Source organism: Bison bison, unplaced genomic scaffold, assembly GCF_000754665.1.
Source record: "Bison bison bison isolate TAMUID 2011002044 unplaced genomic scaffold, Bison_UMD1.0 scf7180017864475, whole genome shotgun sequence".
NCBI lineage: Eukaryota > Metazoa > Chordata > Mammalia > Artiodactyla > Bovidae > Bison > Bison bison.
This window is the reverse complement of record NW_011495036.1, coordinates 3,962,446-3,979,691: the sequence shown is the minus strand read 5'-3', so window position 1 is coordinate 3,979,691 and position 17,246 is coordinate 3,962,446. Positions and strand designations below refer to the sequence as shown.

At 51.9% G+C, this 17,246-nt stretch overlaps 1 protein-coding gene and 1 long non-coding RNA gene across 3 annotated transcripts in view; one reads left to right on the top strand and one right to left on the bottom strand.

Annotated features, from left to right (window-relative positions):
* Positions 1–381: 381 nt before the first annotated feature.
* LOC105004437 lies at positions 382–10,759 on the top strand. Its single transcript, XR_827217.1, has 3 exons — positions 382–518; positions 5,714–5,778; positions 6,471–10,759. It is a non-coding gene; the product is annotated as an uncharacterized LOC105004437 (long non-coding RNA).
* A 96-nt stretch (positions 10,760–10,855) lies between these two features.
* The window catches only part of UBE2F (ubiquitin-conjugating enzyme E2F (putative)), a 41,363-nt gene continuing 34,972 nt past the window's right edge, over positions 10,856–17,246 (bottom strand). For both annotated transcript variants that reach the window (XM_010862057.1, XM_010862056.1), the window contains 3 exons: positions 16,141–16,175; positions 13,520–13,582; positions 10,856–11,584 (listed from right to left, as the gene is read on the bottom strand). In XM_010862057.1, coding sequence (XP_010860359.1) covers positions 11,534–11,584; positions 13,520–13,582; positions 16,141–16,175 — 149 coding nt within the window. In that variant the 3' untranslated portion in view covers positions 10,856–11,533. The remainder of the gene's footprint in view (positions 11,585–13,519; positions 13,583–16,140; positions 16,176–17,246) is intronic.

The window sequence follows — 17,246 nt, the reverse complement described above, 5'->3', positions numbered from 1 at the left end:
GCTACCCTGGAGCCATCTCCACGTAGTGTGCCTGAAAACCACGCAGCTGATGCGTGCGATTCTAAGCAAGCGGCCCGCCGGGAAGGGGCGGGTGTGCGGGCGCCGGGGCCCGTGCGGATTGGCTGAGCCGTGCAGCTCCGGCCAATCCTCGCGCTGCAGCGGCGCTCCGCGGGGAGGCAGGGTTGCGCGCGCCAAGCAGACGGGCTCCTTCCGTCATGTCGGCGGCGCGCGGGCGCGCGGGCCCGCGGTAGCTCCGCGGGGAGACGGGGCCCCCGGTCGCGCGCGCTGAGGAGACGGGCTAGGGGCGGGGCTTCAAGCGCGTCCCGGGGGCGTGGTCACGGCGGCGGCGCGCAAGGAGGAGGAGCCTGACCTGGGCCGGCGGGGCTTCGGTCGCGAGTCTAACTATGTCTGCTCGGCTGGAGCTGGATCCGCGGTCAGCCGAGGCCGGTAGGCCGCACCCTGCGCCTCCGCCGTGACCCGACCCTCTGCGCGGGTGACTTAGGGCTCGTCTCGCGAGGGTGGGTCTGAGGGGCTAGGAGAGACCGGAGGAACACCGCGCGGGGCGCGGGGCAGGGGATCTGGCGGGCCTAGGGAGCGGGGGCGCCGCCGGGCACGCGGGAGCGAGGGGAGGAGTAGCGCCGGTACCCGGACGGGAAGGCGCCCCGGCCGGCGGAGCACGACCTGTTGGATGGGAGTGTCTAGTGTTCGTGCATCCCGCCGACCGCCGCCGACCGTAACGCGAGTCGGTTGCGAAAGCGGCGAGAGGGCGGGGATGCAGATTCCTGAATGCTAATGAGCCGCCCACCTTCTCTTACTCTTTTGGCAAGTTAACAGTTTCTGAGTTTGAGCGCCGAGCGTGTGCCAGGCGGTGTTCCAAGCGCCTTTCGTGTATTCACTAGTTTCGTCTTGGCATCACCTTTATCCAGTAGGTACCTGGCAGCTCCACCTTACACGCGAGGACGTTCAGTTAGAGGAAAGGCCAGCATCTTGCCCACCTTCACACGGGGAAGAATGGGGCCAGTACTTGAACGCAGGGGTGCTTTGCCAAGAAATTGAATTTTAGTTGGATTTTTTGTAGACTTGCTCAGTGTTATCTCTTAGGGTCCAGAAGTTGTCTTTTGCAGCTCAGCAAGCCTCTTTCTGGATTCTTTATTTCCTTTCATTCCTGCATGCAAACCGAGCTCATGTCTTGCCAAATGCAGTCTGGAGCAAAAGACACATGAAAATTTAAGAAGCAAATAGATATACAGAAGCTCAGGGCCAGTGAAAAGAAGAGGAAACAGAATGAAGAGTGTCAAGAGCACAGGTCGTAGTTGAGAGGAAGTCTGAAGTGTCTACTGTATATAACACGCAGGAGATACTCATGGTTTTGTGAAAGGAATTTCAGGAGAGCAGTGGGGGAGGATGAGAGTGCAGTGCTGAGGAAGCAAGGAGACAGGAAAAGGTGGAGGATGTAGTCAGCTCTTAGAAGGTTGAGGAAGGAGGTAAGAAGGGGCACAGGATGACGGGGCTTCAAGAAGGCAGCTAACAAGGAGGCTGAAGATGAAGAAGAGGTAAAAAGTCCTGGAGGCAGTGAGCAGTTAGGAGGTTAAGAGCAGAGGTGGGTGGGGAAGTTGACAGGTGGGGGGCAGGCTTCATTCTCTGTATGGAATGCTGTCAGGGTGGGAGCTGGATGGGCCAGGAACTACCCACAAGGGGACTGATCCAGCCCTCCTTGGACTAGTTAGGCAGCAGTTAGAGGTTTGTGGTTCTGGATGGATACATCGAAGGTAGTGGTGGAGTCTAGAGTCGAGAGTGCCCCACACTCAGGACCAGGGCCTCGACTCCACTCTTCCTAAAAGAGGTAGCAGCCACATGATTCCAAGTGGGCTGGTCACACACGCAGCAGATGCCTGCAGAGGGTAATTATGAAATCAGTGTCCAGTAAAGATCAAATAGTTGAGGAAATGCCATCCCCATGGCAGTGAAATAGTAAATGCAGCAAACAGCTCACACCTAAGGGGAAAAAGTCATAAAGCAGAGTAATTCCTCAGAGAGGAAAGGTCTACAAGGAGTCAGTTCAGTTAGTTCAGTCACTCAGTCATGTCCAACTCTTTGCGACCCTATGGACTGCAGCATGCCAAGCTTCCATGTCCATCACCAACTCCCAGAACTTACTCAAACTCACGTCCATCAAGTCGGTGATGCCATCCAACCATCTCATCCTCTGTTGTCCCCTTCAAGGAGTTAAGGAAACATCTTATTTCTTTAAAAAGGTAGTCATAAGAACAAGCAACAGTTAAAAAAAACAACTGGATGAAAGCTATAATAATTGAGATTTAGAAACTCAATAGGGGGGACTTCCTTGATGGTCCAGTGGTTAAGAATCCGCTTTGCAATGCAGGGGATGTGAGTTTGATCGCTGGTGGGGAAACTAAGATCCCACATGCAGTGGAGCCACTAAGGCCGAGCTCCGCAACTGCTGAGCCTGCGCGCCACAACAGGAGATCCTGCGTGCGGCAACACGATCTCGGACCACAACTAAGACCTGACACACTCACAGAAATAAATAAAAATCTTAAAAAAGAAAGTGTGAAAAAAAACACTCAGTAGAGTTGCCAGGGATAGGGAGTCAGACAAGCATGAACAGGCAGACCACAGAGAATGTTTAGAGCAGGAAAACCACTGTAAATGATACTATAGCAATAGATGCCTGTCATTATACGTTTGTGGAAACTCATATAATGTCAGACAGCAAGAGTGGACCCCAGTCAACTAGGGACTATGGATGACAATGATGTGTCCGTGTAGGTTCAGCGGTTGTTAACAAATGTCTTATATCTGTGTGACGTCAGTAGTAGAGGAGGTAGACGTGTAGGGAACAGGGCGATAGGGGAACTCTGTTCCGCTCAATTTCTCTGGGAACCTTTAAAACGGCTCTGAAAAATAAAGTCAGTTTTTGAAAAAAATCAATAAATAGGCTGAATAGAACAGGCATAAAGAGTGAATTAATGTGTTAAATGCCCAAGCAGAGGAATTCTGTCAGATCACTGGTCAAAAACAGAGATGCAAAATATGAAAGGTGATTCTCAACCAGGAGTGATTTTTTCTTTCCTGCTGCTGCTGCTGCTAAGTCGCGTCAGTTGTGTCTGACTCTGTGCGACCCCATAGAAGGCAGCCCACCAGGCTCCCCCGTCCCTGGGATTCTCCAAGCAAGAACCCTGGAATGGGTTGCCATTTCCCTCTCCAATGCATGAAAGTGAAAAGTGAAAGTGAAGTCGCTTCAGTCGTGTCCGACTCTGTGCAACACCATAGACGGCAGCCCATCAGGCTCCCCTGTCCCTGGGATTCTCCAGGCAAGAACCCTGGAATGGGTTGCCATTTCCCTCTCCAGTGCATGAAAGTGAAAAGTGAAAGTGAAGTCGCTCAGTCGTGTCGGACTCTTAGCGACTCCATGGACTGCAGCCTACCAGGCTCCTCTGCCCATGGGATTTTCCAGGCAGGAGTACTGGAGTGGGGTGCCATTGCCTTCTCTGTATTTTCCCTCTAGGGGACATTTAACAATGTCTAAAACGTTAGCTGTCCCCCATCACTGTGGTCGGTGCTTCTGGGACCTGTTAATAACTCGTAAGGCCATATATGCGTTAACCACCCTACAATGCACTGGACAGTCCACCTGGGAGCCACATCCGGCCTAAGCGTCAGCTTAGTGTTGAGGTTGAGAAACCCTGATGTGGTTCCATATTCCCACTTGATACCATGTCTGAGGACTCTGTTCAAAGTTCCTTGCAGTGTTCATCTGCTGGCATGACTTTCAGCTTCTGTATGTATGAGAAACACCTTTATTTTGCCTTCACCTTTGATACCTTCCCCAGATACAGAATTCTTGCTTGAGATTTTTCTTTCAATAAAGTTTTTTTTTTTTTTTTCCTCCACTGTTTCCTTGCTCACATTTTTTCCAACGGGAAACATGTAACCACCCTTTTCTATGTTCCTTTATACAATATGTGTCTTTATTTCTTGACTGCTTTTACTATTTTGCTGTGGTACTGATTTTAAGCAATGTAGAATGTGATTTGATGTTTTCCTCATGTTCTTATGCTTTGAAGTTGTTGACCTGGTATCCGTGGGCTTGGCGCATTTATCAATTTGGAAATCTTTTAGTAATTAAATCTTCAAATAATTTTCTCTCTCCCCTGCTCCTTTGGGAACTCCAATTACAAGTTTATTGGGCTGCATGAAGTTTGCCCACAGCTCACCCAAGTTCTGAGTGTTTTCTCCTTAGATATACCGCCACCCACCGTTTTTCATTTTTTTATTGCTGTCTTCCAGTTCATAAATCTTTTCTGCAGCAATATGTAACCTGTCGTTAAGCCCATCCAGTAAAGTTTTCATCATGTCTGTTTTTCTTCCGAAAACTTAATTTGTGTCTTATATTTTCCACATCTCTACTTAACACCAGTAGTCTTTTCTTTATCATCTTGAGTTATTTTAACGCTCTGATCTATTAATGCTATCATATTTGATAGGCTCTGTTTCTATAGACTGATTTTTTTCTCCCCTCTGACCATGGCTGTTATTTACTTGCTTCTTGCATACCTTGAAGTTTTGTGTTGAATACTAGGCATTGTAAATTTTACCTTCTTGGGTGCTGGGTGTATAGCTTACGTAAAAATCTTACTGGGACCCTTATAGGTTTACATGCAGTTGTAAAAATGATACAAAGTCCTTTACTCAGTTTTCCACAATGGTAACATCTCCCTAAACCATAGTAATCCACCCTGCAAATCTTTGCCTTTTAGTGAATTAGACCATTTACATATAATTATTAAATGGCAATAAATCTTAAATCTACCATTATTTATTTTCTATTTGTTTCATCTGGTTCTCAACTCTTTCTCTTTGCTTGTCTTCCTGTGGATAATGTGAACATTTTCCAGTATTACACCTTCATTTCTTCATAATGTTTAAAAACAGATATGATCCATATACCATAAAATTAACCTTTTAAAGTGTATGGTATTCATAGGTTCTGCAACTAAGTACATCTAATCCCAGGACATTTTCATCACCCCCGACAAGAAACACTGCACTTATTAGCAGTCAATCTCCACTTCCTCTTCCCCACAGCCCTAGCAACAACCAGCTACTTTCTGTCTCTATAGATTTGCCCTGTCTTGGTATTTTATATAAATGGAATCATAAAGCATGTGGCCTTTTGTGTCTAGCTTCTTTCAGTTTGGGTACTGTTTTCAAGGTTTCAGCCCATGTTGTAGCATGTATCAGTAATTCCTTTTTGTTGGTGTTCACTGTTCCTTTGCCTGGCTATTCCGTATTTCGTGTTCCCATCCATCGCTCGATGGGCATCTGCACTGTGTCCAGTTTTGACTGTGATAAATGGTTGCGGTGCACGGGCTTCCTCTAGTTGCTGTGCTCAAGCTCTGCAGCCTGCAGGCTCAGTGGTTGCCTTACAGGCTGTGTTGCCCCTTGGCATGTGGGATCTTAGTTCCCCAACCTGGGATCGAACCTGAGACCCCTGCATTGACAGGCACATTCTTCACCACTGGGCCACCAGGGAAGTCAGTGTGGTTCCTGTATATTTAAACTGAAGAACTTCCAGAATGTTTTTACAAGGAGCTGCCCCATTTGCCATTCTCATCAGCAGTGTATGAAGATTCCGATTTCTCAACATCCCCAGCAACATCTGAGGTCTGTTTTTTAAATTTTATTTTAGCTGTCCTCATGGGTGTGAAGTGGCCCTGATTTGCATCTCCCTAATGACTGAGACACTGATTTATGGTAAGGAATGTATTTTTGACCTTTGTTCCTGTTCCTGGCACAGAGAGGTCAATCCATCTTAGCCACACAGACGAGTCCCCTCTGCCATGTTGTCCTCTCTACAGATGACTTTTGTCTCTTTGTTGTCCTTTCCTGGAGAGTTAACCAAGTCTGCCTCCACATCACTGATCACTGATCCATTTCCCCACATTGGCCTGCCCTGTGCTGTTGTGCATTTATTATTACTTTTTGCCTGTGCTGGGTCTTCACTGCTGCACGTGGGCTTGCTCTAGCTGAGTGAGCGGACGCTGCTCTGTGGCAGTGTGCAGGCTTCTCCCTGCAGTGGCTCCTCTTGTAGAGCGCTGGCTCTAGGTGTGCGAGCCTCAGTAGTTGTGGTGCATGGGCTCAGTAGCTGTGGTTTGCGGGCCCTGGATCACTGGCTCGGTATTGGTGGGGCAAGGGTTGAGTTGCTCAGCTGCATGTAGACGATTCCCAGATCGGAGGTTGAACCCGTGTCCCCTGCAGTGACAAGTGGATTCTTAACCGCTAGGCCGCCTTAGGACTTTTTCATGTGGGGTCAAAGGTGCCATTTACTGCATTTTCCTAAGCAGGTGGATTTTTTTGCCCCCTGGAAAAGTTTCTTTAAATCCTACACTTGGTTCCCAGTACCATGTTTATCCCAAGTCTGCTGGATATTATTCCTTCTTTCTCAGCAGGATTTTTCCAGAGGCCCATTTACTCAAGCAGAGCCAACTGTTGAGACGCAGCACCTGTCACTGAAGGGTGGGGGTCTGTTGGCTCGGGTGGCCTGGGCTGGCCGGCATTTCCCACCCCCAGGCAGGTGCCTGTCCTGAGCAGGCTTGCCTCTGGCGGACTCATGCTCTCAAGCTCCTGCTGCACCTACCTACCGTCAATCATCACATGGTAAGAACTGACTCAGTCACGCCTGCAGCGAAGATGAGGCCCTGTGCTCCAGGAGCTGACCGATGCCCGGACAAGCAGAAATAGACACACGGGCAGGTGCAGACCTCCCCTGGTGCTTCTGGAAGCCTGGGCGAGGTGAGCACACTGCAAGACTGTCCCCCAGCCTGTGAGACCGGCCGGCCACACAGGGGCACCACCTGAACTGAATCCAGAAGGAAGCCCCAGGAGGGACGCTGACGCTGGGGGTGGGACGGGCCTCCCCAGGGCAGGAAAGCCAGGGTCCTGGGTGCAGCAGCAGGCAGAAAGATGGGCCCAGCTGCCTCGGACTCTGGATGCCAGGCTGGTGCCTCCTCTGGAGGCGCGGGAAGGCTGTAGGAAGCCCCGGTGGCCACGCGTTGGGAGGGTGTGGGGCCGCTGCCCTGTGTCTGCTCCGGTCTCAGCGGGTGTGTGGCAGCTCCCCCCCCCCCCCGGCCGCTGTTCTGTGGGGACTGCAGTCTGTGTCACACCCTGGTCACTGGTCCCGCCACACACGTGGCAGTGACACTGTGCTCACCCAGGACACAGGCCTAATTTCTCAGACTCTTGAGGCTGAAGCGTGTAGGAGCAGGAAGCAAGGCTGTTTCTCCCAAGCGCTGCACCCAGCTCGTGGCACCCACCCTCATCCAGGTGAGGGGACGGGAGGACGCAGATGAACAGGGTTACTGACGCTGGAGTAAATTCTATTTTTCTTTGGCTCACTGGGCCCCAGCTGCAGTGCATGGGATCTCTGATCTTCATTGCGGCGTGCAGGACCTTTAGTTGCAGCATGTGGGATCTAGTTCCCTGAGCAGGGATCTAACCCAGGCCCCCTGAACTGGGAGCGTGGAGTTGTCATTACTGGAGCACCAAGGAAGTCCCAGAATACATTTCAGAAAGAGCTGTCGGATAACGAATGATTTAAGCAAAATGATCTTTCACCATCGAGCACCATGCGTGGCCTGTGGAACGACTGCAGGGCCTCCCTGGGGTCACGCAGGGGCGAGCATCCCGGGCCGTGAGCTGTGGGGATGCCAACCCTCTCCCCAGGCCCCCGACCACCATCTGGCCTGGTCTGCAGAGCACAGGCCTGTCCATAGTCTCTCCTCCAGCACTGGGAACTCTTGCAAAACCAATGATTTAACTGCCTGTAAGTTTAAAAAAGACAAAAAACCAAAACACCAGTGAATTTACCAGAAGAACTCTGGCCCAGTGTGACTGGTGATCAAAGTGAAAAAGCCCTAAGATGGATTTTTAAAAAGAGATGATAATTCAGTTCTTTATACAGCTTGACACGAGGAAACAGATATCCTTAACAGTGCAAGGTCCCCAAATGCCTCCATCTCTGGGTTTCTTGAAGAACATTTGCCCAACCATGATTCTTTCGGTAAGTCACTTTGGTAACCTGGGGAACCCCAGGGCATGAGCGAGAACTCCAGCAGGAGATGTGGATTCCTCTGAACTGGCCCCTCCAATCTGCTGGATTTGTTTGAGGCAGGGCTGTAGGAGCAGGGAAGGAGAGGTGAGACTGGTTTCCCCATTTCCCAAGTTCTTCAGCAAAGGAAAAGGAAAACATTATTTTACTATGTAGCAATAGCATTTTACTACACACACTTTATGAACTTGTAGCAAACCTGACTTTCCAAGATTAAACATTTTTAAGTGGATGGAAGTGAAATGACCCTGGAACAGACTGTACCAGCCGTGAAAGGATCTTGTTAAAGCTGCAGTTGTTGGTTAACGCCTTGTTGGACTTCTTATATGGAAAAAGTTCTGCTTGACTTGATCATCCCAGCAAAAGATCCCATGGCAACCGGAATTTTTTTCCCACAGCAGTTCAAGAAAGAAAGAAGGGTGGGGTAACAGAGCAGCCCAGGCTTGTCCCCTGAAGACACGTGACACATCATGGTGGTCACCACCACCTGGGAGTTTGGCCTCTGAGAGAATTTTGCTAAGCTTCAGAGTCCAGCAAGTCGGTTCAATCTGTTTCTGGTGCCTCTGCCACCAGATGTCCCGAGAGCAGACTTGGGACTCTGCTGAGACTGGCCTGGCTGCGGCCACACCGTAGGGAAGGCCTGCTCCCTCCTGGAACCGTGACATCTTCCTGTGAGTCCCCAGGAATGGAACAAGGGCAGAGGGAAATATGCATGGAACACTGAGACTGGCAAATATGAAGGGACGCGTTCCTTTCAAAGACGACATTCAAAGTGTTAGCTACTGCAAATAGTCTGAATAGCACAGAGTCTTCCCACAAATCTCGTACTGCAGACTTCTCCCGCATGTGCACCACCCAGCTTAGTCTGAGTGCCAGAGGTCAGACAGGCAGGCCTCTGGGGCTTTCAGGGCTTAGAGAGAAGGGCAGGTAAAGCAGGGCATCTCGTGAAGTTACCCAAGATCCTGCTCCCTGAGGCTGGCATCGGGCAACACGGACACAGCAGCTGAAAAGCACACCAGGACCCGACGTCCCGGGCTGCAGGGAGAGACATGGCCAGGAGGTCAGTGCTCAGCACCTGAGTAACACTGGCCCTGGCTCCTCCCAGAGGCAGCATGCAGGCGGTCTGTCCGAGGGAAGGGAAGAGGGGAGATGCGAGCTTCTCCTGATGCCAGGGCTACCCTGGAGCCATCTCCACGTAGTGTGCCTGAAAACCACGCAGCTGATGCGTGCGATTCTAAGCAGCAGTGGCATGGGGACACAGCACCACCCCAGCTGGCTCCAGGGCCGTTGGGGTACCCAGAGGCCCAGCAGCCCCACCCCTGGCAGATCAGACATCACCAACTGTCCTGGGTTGGCAGGCACAGGCACCACGGGCAGAAATGTTACTGTGGCTTAAGAGTGCGAAAAGACCCCAAGAAGCCAAAGTCCCAGAGGTCAGTGCCCCACAGGCACCAAAAGCTGCTGCGGGGCCCGCTGGGCAGGCACCCAAGACGGCACCACGGGCCATGGGCCAAGCTGGGTGAGCTCCTTAACAAGATAGGGTGGGGTTGGGGGCAGGATGCCTCTGAGGGAGGGCCACCGGACAGAAAGGTATGATCCAGAATGTGGGAGTGTCACTTTTGAACTGCTTGACTCCTGATGAGCAGAGACCTGTGTGTGAGGTCAGAACCGACAGGGAGCCTTATCCCTTTCACTCTGTCCAGCAAGCAGTCTTTGCCCTGCATTACCCATGTTTCATTTCTTCCACCTCCATCTGCACTACTGGGCGGGCTGCCTGGACAGCTATGGGGTGTGACCTAGGGGGTTGGGCGGGAGCTGGCAGGGAGCAGTGTGCCCCAGGGCATGTGGACTGCCGGCTACTGCTCTCCTGACCCACCTAGCAGAGGGGAGTTCCCGTGATACTTTGACACTGGGTTCCAGTTAGAAGTATGTGACTGGGGTCCCTCTCCCAGGACGCTTGTCCTGACAGGCCTGGTCAGAGATGCCAACCCCCCCACCCTCTGCTCCGTGCACCAGACACAGCGGCCTAGCAGCTGGGTCACCCTCCTGTCTAATGAGCAGGGTTCCTAATGACCAGTGGGAAGTGTGGCCCCAATTCCTTCCTGGACAGACTGATCTCATAATCAGAGACAATGCTATCAACTAAGAGGAACCAACCAGACCGTGCACATGGCAGACGGGGCAGTCCAGAGGCCTGAGGAAGCTGTCAGTTAAACTTGAGCGTGTCAGGCAGGCAGCAGAGGACTATTTGATTCCAGCTGTTCCGATGTCTAAGGCCAGAGTAAACCCACTCACCTCTTTTCCCTGTTCTTACTCCAAGGTGTGCCACCTCTGACTCCTGGCCCGCCAAGGGTTAGGAGAACCGTCCCGGAGACCCAGGGGCCTGGGAGCACGGGAATACCCCCAAATCCCACCAATACCTCAGAGGGCCACAGGTGCAGTGTCAGGGCCTCAGGCTGCTGCCTGAGGTCTCCCTCCCGGCCCCAGAACATAAGGCTCCCTGCACACTGGCTCACAGGCGTGTCACCACACAGGAGCACCAAGCCCCCAGGCGGGCTGGGCTGCAGCCAGGGTCCTCCAGGCAGCACACGACCTTGCTTTTCTTTTAAATCTTCCAGATCTACCTGCAAGGGCTCCCGAAGCTTCTTTGCCCCATCTGGACCTGGAAACGGGCTTATTTTTTAAAACCAAGATTCTTGGCATATTTGGACACAATGAATACTGTGCCTTTCATATTTTCTTTGTATTTCTCCATAGTTGCTTGACCCAACATCTGTCTGCTCTATACAATGAAAATACAAACTAAATGAGAATAGAAAAAAATAATTAAAGCATTAAATTGTACAAATTACAAATCTGTTCCAAAATATACTTACATTAAATAAAATACGCATTTCAGTTAAGAGATCTACAGTGAATGACTCTGCATTCTGGGAAGCTTCACGACACCTAGGCAGGGCCGACATTCGTGGGAGGAGCTAAGAGACTTCGCACCAATCACAGTCTGTTTGTAGCGGGTTTCTGACGGCCAATCTGCGGGCTACACTGAGCGTCAGCATCACCTGCGCGGGACTGACGGGGGAGGGGAGAAGCAGCTCTAGCCTCGACGCTGAGTTCATTCTCATCAACAGCCTATACAGTACAGTTTCAAAAAAGTAAACATGTTAAGGGAAGCAGACAACTCTTTAGAACCCCAGACACATTTTCTGGCTGTATTTATGTGGAACTCTCCGGCTACAATGGGCGGTCGTGAAGAGGTTCTTCCTCAGGACAACACGGTCACAGGACCCGGACGAGCCGGCGGGACTGAGGGGAGCCGAGGATCGGGGAGAGGCTCCTCTGGTTGCGGGTGGAGCCCATCTTTTCACGCACAGTCCGCGGCCCTGCAGTCCTCTCCCCGTATCATCTGGCGTAGCGCTTAATGTAGTCCTCCACTTTATTCCGGAAGTCCTCCTGCGGGGCGGGGATCAGGGCCATGAGTCATGGGGGAGCGACTCTCTGGGAACAAGTGAGGCTCCCCCGAGCCAAGGGCCCCCGTGAACTCTGGGGAGTGTGGGGAGGGCCCAGCCTCATCCCCAGTAGCCAAGGAGCAGGGTGCGCAGAGACCCACGGGCAGAGTGCTGCCTCCCTGCCACTCGGGGTGCCGGGGTGGGGATGCCAACACACTCTGGGCATAAGGGAACAGAAGACCCTTAATTCTGCAGATGGGAGAAATGCCCAGTGCGGTCAAGGTCCCCACGTTGGTCAGGCCAGTGCTCTGGACTGCAAACGGGTCCCGGCTGCTGCTCTCGGAAAGGTTCTGTGTCCAGATCCGCCTTCCCGGGATCCTGCTACCTACGACCCAGGTGCAGCAGGCCATCAAGGTGCCCACCCTGCCCGAGAGGAAAGGGGGGCTTGAACAGAACCGCCTCCTTGGGCAACAAGCAAAAGCTACCCGGGACCTGACTGATCCCTCAGGTGTAAAAAGGCCGTATGGACGCATGCCCCTCCCAGGCCAGCACGAGCAGGAAAGCCACCTCCCATCTGAGCCAATGCCCCAAGTGTGTCCCTCCGTGTTTCCTCTCCAAGGTTAGGATCAGAATTCCTTGGCCTTGCAGGACTGGGAAGGGCCCCGGGACTGTCTGAGCCACAAGATTACTTGGAGCTCGCCCACCTCAGAAGGCCTGTCCGCGTTTGTTGGCGCAGCGTGTGAGCTGAAGGTGGGTTCCCAGCCCCCCTCCTCCCCGCACTGCTGCCCACAGGGTGCCGCCCTTCACCCGCATCCAGGAACACACACAGCCCAGGGCCTGACGTGCGCCCTCTACTGGTGACCGGGAGGCCCCTGCAGGGGCCCCTAGGGAGGGCGTGGGCAGAACCTCACTGAATTCACTCTGCCGGTGGGGGCGGGCTCTGGGCTGAGGAAGGGGAGAGCTGTGACCGCCACCAGCTGGCCCAGGGCTGCGCACGGAGCCCCTCACCAGCCCCCTGCCCACAGCCAACACGGGCTGCACAGAACCCCTGGCCGCCTTCAGCAAAACTCACAAGGCCCACGTCCACAGCACCCGGAAGCCCACAGTACCATCTGCTCCTGGGGCCAAAGCTCTCGGGGTGGAGTGACGATCCCACGGGGAGCCCCGCCCTCAGTGTGACCCCGGGAGCACAGGTGGTGTCCACGCCCCTCCAGGTGAGCAGTCCTCCCCAACAGGCCCTGCAGCCCCCCTCGCTCCTCTGAGGCTGCCTGAGAAGGCCAGGAACTCCGGGCTGAAGTCCCGAGCTCTGTCCCCTCCTGGCGGGTCTTCTCCCTTCTTGGTGGCCCTGCTTCCTCACAGCAAATGAGGGACAAGGTGAGCCCCTCCCGTGTGGAGCTGTGGGCAGAACGAATGGGTCCCGGGGCAGGCGGGACAGAGCCTGCGGTATGAGGGCTGGGGGCCGCCTCCATCCTTCTGCCTGCATTCTTCACTGTCACGGGGTGAAGCAAGAATTGCCTGTCGTCACTCACTCACTCTGAACTCCGCTAGGAAATCACACCTTATAGGAACACCCGTCTGACCTGGGGTCACTTTCCTGAGACCACGCACATTGATTATAACATAACAATTATAAATGCTTTAAGCTCCAACCCTGGGTTCCACCATTCTCAATTTCATCTTTATCTACTCAAGGGGCAGTAATTCTCTTTTTAGGCTTCCCAGGTGGCACCAGGTAAAGAATCCGCCTGCCAATGCAGGAGATTCGGGTTTGATCTCTGGGTCGGGAAGATCCCCTGGAGAAGGAAATGGCAACCCACACAGTATTCTTTCCTGGAGAATCCCGTGGACAGGAGCCTGGAGGGCTACAGTCCATGGGGTCACAAAGAGTCAGCTACAACTGATAAACACATCAACCTAGAATGTTCTGTGAATAGCTTACCTTGTCTCGCAAATGATGTTCCGCAGCTTCAATATTCAGTGGATCATCAAAATTCAACAGATCCTTAAAAAGAAAGAGTAAACAGTGGAAAGAACCTGTTTTTCTGCTGTTACCAGTCTTCATTTTATGAAACAGGCAACAGAAATTTAATCAGAAAATGTTAGAGTGACCCAGAGAGTTAAGAAAATTGCCAAGAAATAAAGTTCTTTTGATGCAGAAGCATTGAACTTGAGACATTTTTTTCAAAATGGTGATTCATGGTTGACTGAGAGAAGGGTGGAATGTGTGTACAGATGACTTTCCACAGTTTGGTGAGGAAATAGCAATCACATTAATTTCTAATGCTATTTCTTATAATTGGGGAAGGACAAACCACTCTCAATATGAGCATTTATAAATGAAAATTCTATTTTTCCTTAGAAACTCATTTTCTCCTCAATTCTGTGATTAACAACTGTACCTGCTATGCTTTCATTCCGGTCTTGCCTGAGCTTCCCCTTCATCTTTAACTCATCTCCACAAGCACTGCCCTCACAACCCAGAAGGAATGACGTCTGGACCCAAACTGAACGGAGGACACTGCCGTTAGGTCAGCGTTCCCCAGCCTGAGGAGGAAGCACCTTCCCACCTCAGAAAAGCCCTGGGAGGGCTCCCCTCCTCCCATCCTTCCACCTACCGCTTCTCCACCAAGAATAAGCACAGGTCTCAGATAGGGGGCCACATCTTATCTTCATACTATCTACTCCTCTTCTTAAAGACCAGGGTAGAAAGATTTGTCCTTATGATGAGTCATTGCTTTCCAAAGCCATCAATGGATCCTTGTAAAGAAACTGTATTTCTCCCCAGCAGAAATGTTTAATCTGGGGGCTGTATTCCTGATTTGGAAATAAATATGGCTGTGACCGATAGTCACAAATAGAGCAAGGAAAATCTGTAACTCTCTATGATCATTTACAGCTGGGAAATTAGCTTCCAAGTCCTAGAAACAGGCAAAAGTGTGAAGCACATGTAACAGGAGACTACACCAAACACAAAGAATTCTTCATCTGCTCGACCGTGTATTAGTACCTGACCTACAGTGAATGTATGAGGTGTGGAAGAGTCTCTGGTGAGGCTCTGGGTGTTTCATTTGCTGAAGATGACAGGGCAAGGCAGCAGGGGGCTGTCCTGTGGACTGTCCAGGACGGGCTCATTTTCCTGGAGGGACCTGAGGTTTTACTCAAAGTAGCACAGCTTTTTCTTGCCCAAGGACAGGTCCTTGAAGTTCTTTTTTTTTTGAAGTTTATTTCTTTTAAAGCTCCTTTATGATCAAATATATTTAACTTATATGCAGAGTACATCATGTGAAATGCCAGGCTAGATGAAGCACAAGCTGGAATCAAGGTTGCTGGGAGAAACATCAATAACCTCAGATATGCAGATGACACCACCCTTATGGCAGAAAGAGAAGAACTAAAGAGCCTCTCGATGAAGGTGAAAGAGGAGAGTGAAAAGGCTGTCTTAAAACTCAACATTCAGAAAACTAAGAACATGGCATCCAGTCCCATCACTTCATGGCACATAGATGGGGAAACAATGGAAACAGTGACAGACTTTTTTTGGGGGGATTCCAGAATCACTGCAGATGGTGACTGCAGCCATGAAATTAAAAGACGCTTGCTCCTTGGAAGAAAACTATGACGAACCTAGAGAGCGTTCTAAAAAGCAGACATTACTTTGCTGACAAAGATCGGTCTAGTTAAGGCTATGGTATTTCCAGTAGTCCTGTATGGATGTGAGAATTGGACTATATAGAAAGCTGAGTGCTGAAGAGTTGATGCTTTTGAACTCTGGTGTTGGAGAAGACTCTTGAGAGTCCCGTGGACTGTAAGGAGATCCAACCAGTCCATCCTACAGGAAATCAGTCCTGAATATTCATTGGAAGGACTGATGCTGAAGCTGAAACTCCAATCCTTTGGCCACCTGACATGAAGAACTAACTCACCGGAAAAGATCCTGACGCTGGGAAAGATTAAGGGCAAGAGGAGAAGGGGACAACAGAGGATAAGATGGTTGGATGGCATCACTGACTCGATGGACATGAGTTTGAGCAAGCTCCAGGAGTTGGTGATGGACAGGGAAGCCTGGTGTGCTACAGTCCATGGGGTTGCAAAGAGTCAGACACGACTGAGCGACTGAACTGAAATGATGATCAAAAAGTCAAAACTCAAAGGAACAACTAATTGTGAAAAGCCTAAAGGTTGGTGACTACATGCTCCTTCATCCAAACCAGGACACCTGGGAGTGAAGCAGAGCGGAGTGTGGGGCGGCCAGGCCCCCAGGGAAGCATAACCCGATGGAGGAGACCACAGGGAACGGAGCTGAAGCTGGCCTGTGCTGCCCCCGAGGCAGTGGGGACGCTCTCCTCTCCCCTCCCTCTGCTCTCTCCCCACCTGTTCCCCCAACCTCCCCATGGGTCACTCCAAAGCACCCTCAGTTCTTAACTCACTGTTCTTCCGACTCACAAAAGTGCCAAAGAAGAGAGGGGTTCAGTAATTCCCTTGTGTTATCCTTAATGTTATCTTTAAAACCAGCAGACAGAGGAATTAAAAACAATTTGGAATTTTGGTCAATATACTTACAGTAAACAAAGAGTTTAATCCCCAAACAACATCCTGAAATGAGAAGAAAGAAAAAAACAAGTTTCAGGTGAGAGTGGTCTCCAAGAGATGAACCAGTTAAGTCAGCATATTATGAAGGTTAGTTTTTTCAAAGTTGCTTTAAAAGGCAGGCCCTAGACAGTGAATCAGCAAAGAACCACGGGGAAGCAGAGCCTGCACGCCGGTCCAGTCCCCTCAGGCCCACCTCGCCACCCAGGGACAGCAGCCAGTGCGGCAGGTCCACGACCAGCCGCTGCCTGCTTCCGTGACCTCGGCGCAGACTGAGGCCTGTGAGCGGTTCCAGTGAGGACGGCGTTTATTGTCCATACCTGACTGAGCCAAGGTGCCATGTGTGAAAATGTTATGGGAGACAGAGGCAGAGAGATAGCATGTGCACTATGCCAGGCAGCCCAGAGCCTCAGATGGGCCGATGTGCTGCCTGCGGCCCTTCAGGTTAAGAGGAGGGGGATGGTCACCACGAAAACGGCCTTGCTCAGAAGGCCACATCTCTGCGCTGAAGCGAAGGCTGGGAACACCACTGCCCCCAGACCCAGTCTGAGGCGAGTGCTCCTCTGGGCAGGAGAGACCCCATGGCAGACAGGCAGGGGCACGACACCGTGGAGCCACTTCACTACTCAAAGATGGAGGAAGTCAGGGGCTGCTTGCCACTCACTGAACGCTGGGCAAAAGCCGGGATGCTTCTGATAAGGGTCAGTGAAGACAGTCAGGGGGCCCGGGGGCAGCAGCATGAGAGCCCAGAGACGATGCACAGCCCATGGCGCCACATGGGCGCCCAGGACACACCCCCCGAAGCCCACTCGAGCCACGCTGGCAAAACACCTGGGGCCGGTTCCTGAGTCCCTGTGGCTCCCCGATCACCCCCCGCCCCAGAGAGGCGCCCCCTCCAGCACACCTGGCCACGTCCGCCACCCCTCCTCTGGCCGAGGTGACTCAGAGCAGATACGGGACCCCCAGCCTCCCCCTCCTCTGTCCCCACCCACTGCCGGCAAGCCTGCACTGAGTTAGGGGAGACCACTGTGCAAGCCTGGGGAACAGCGGGACAAGCAGGGACAGCAAAGCATTGCAGC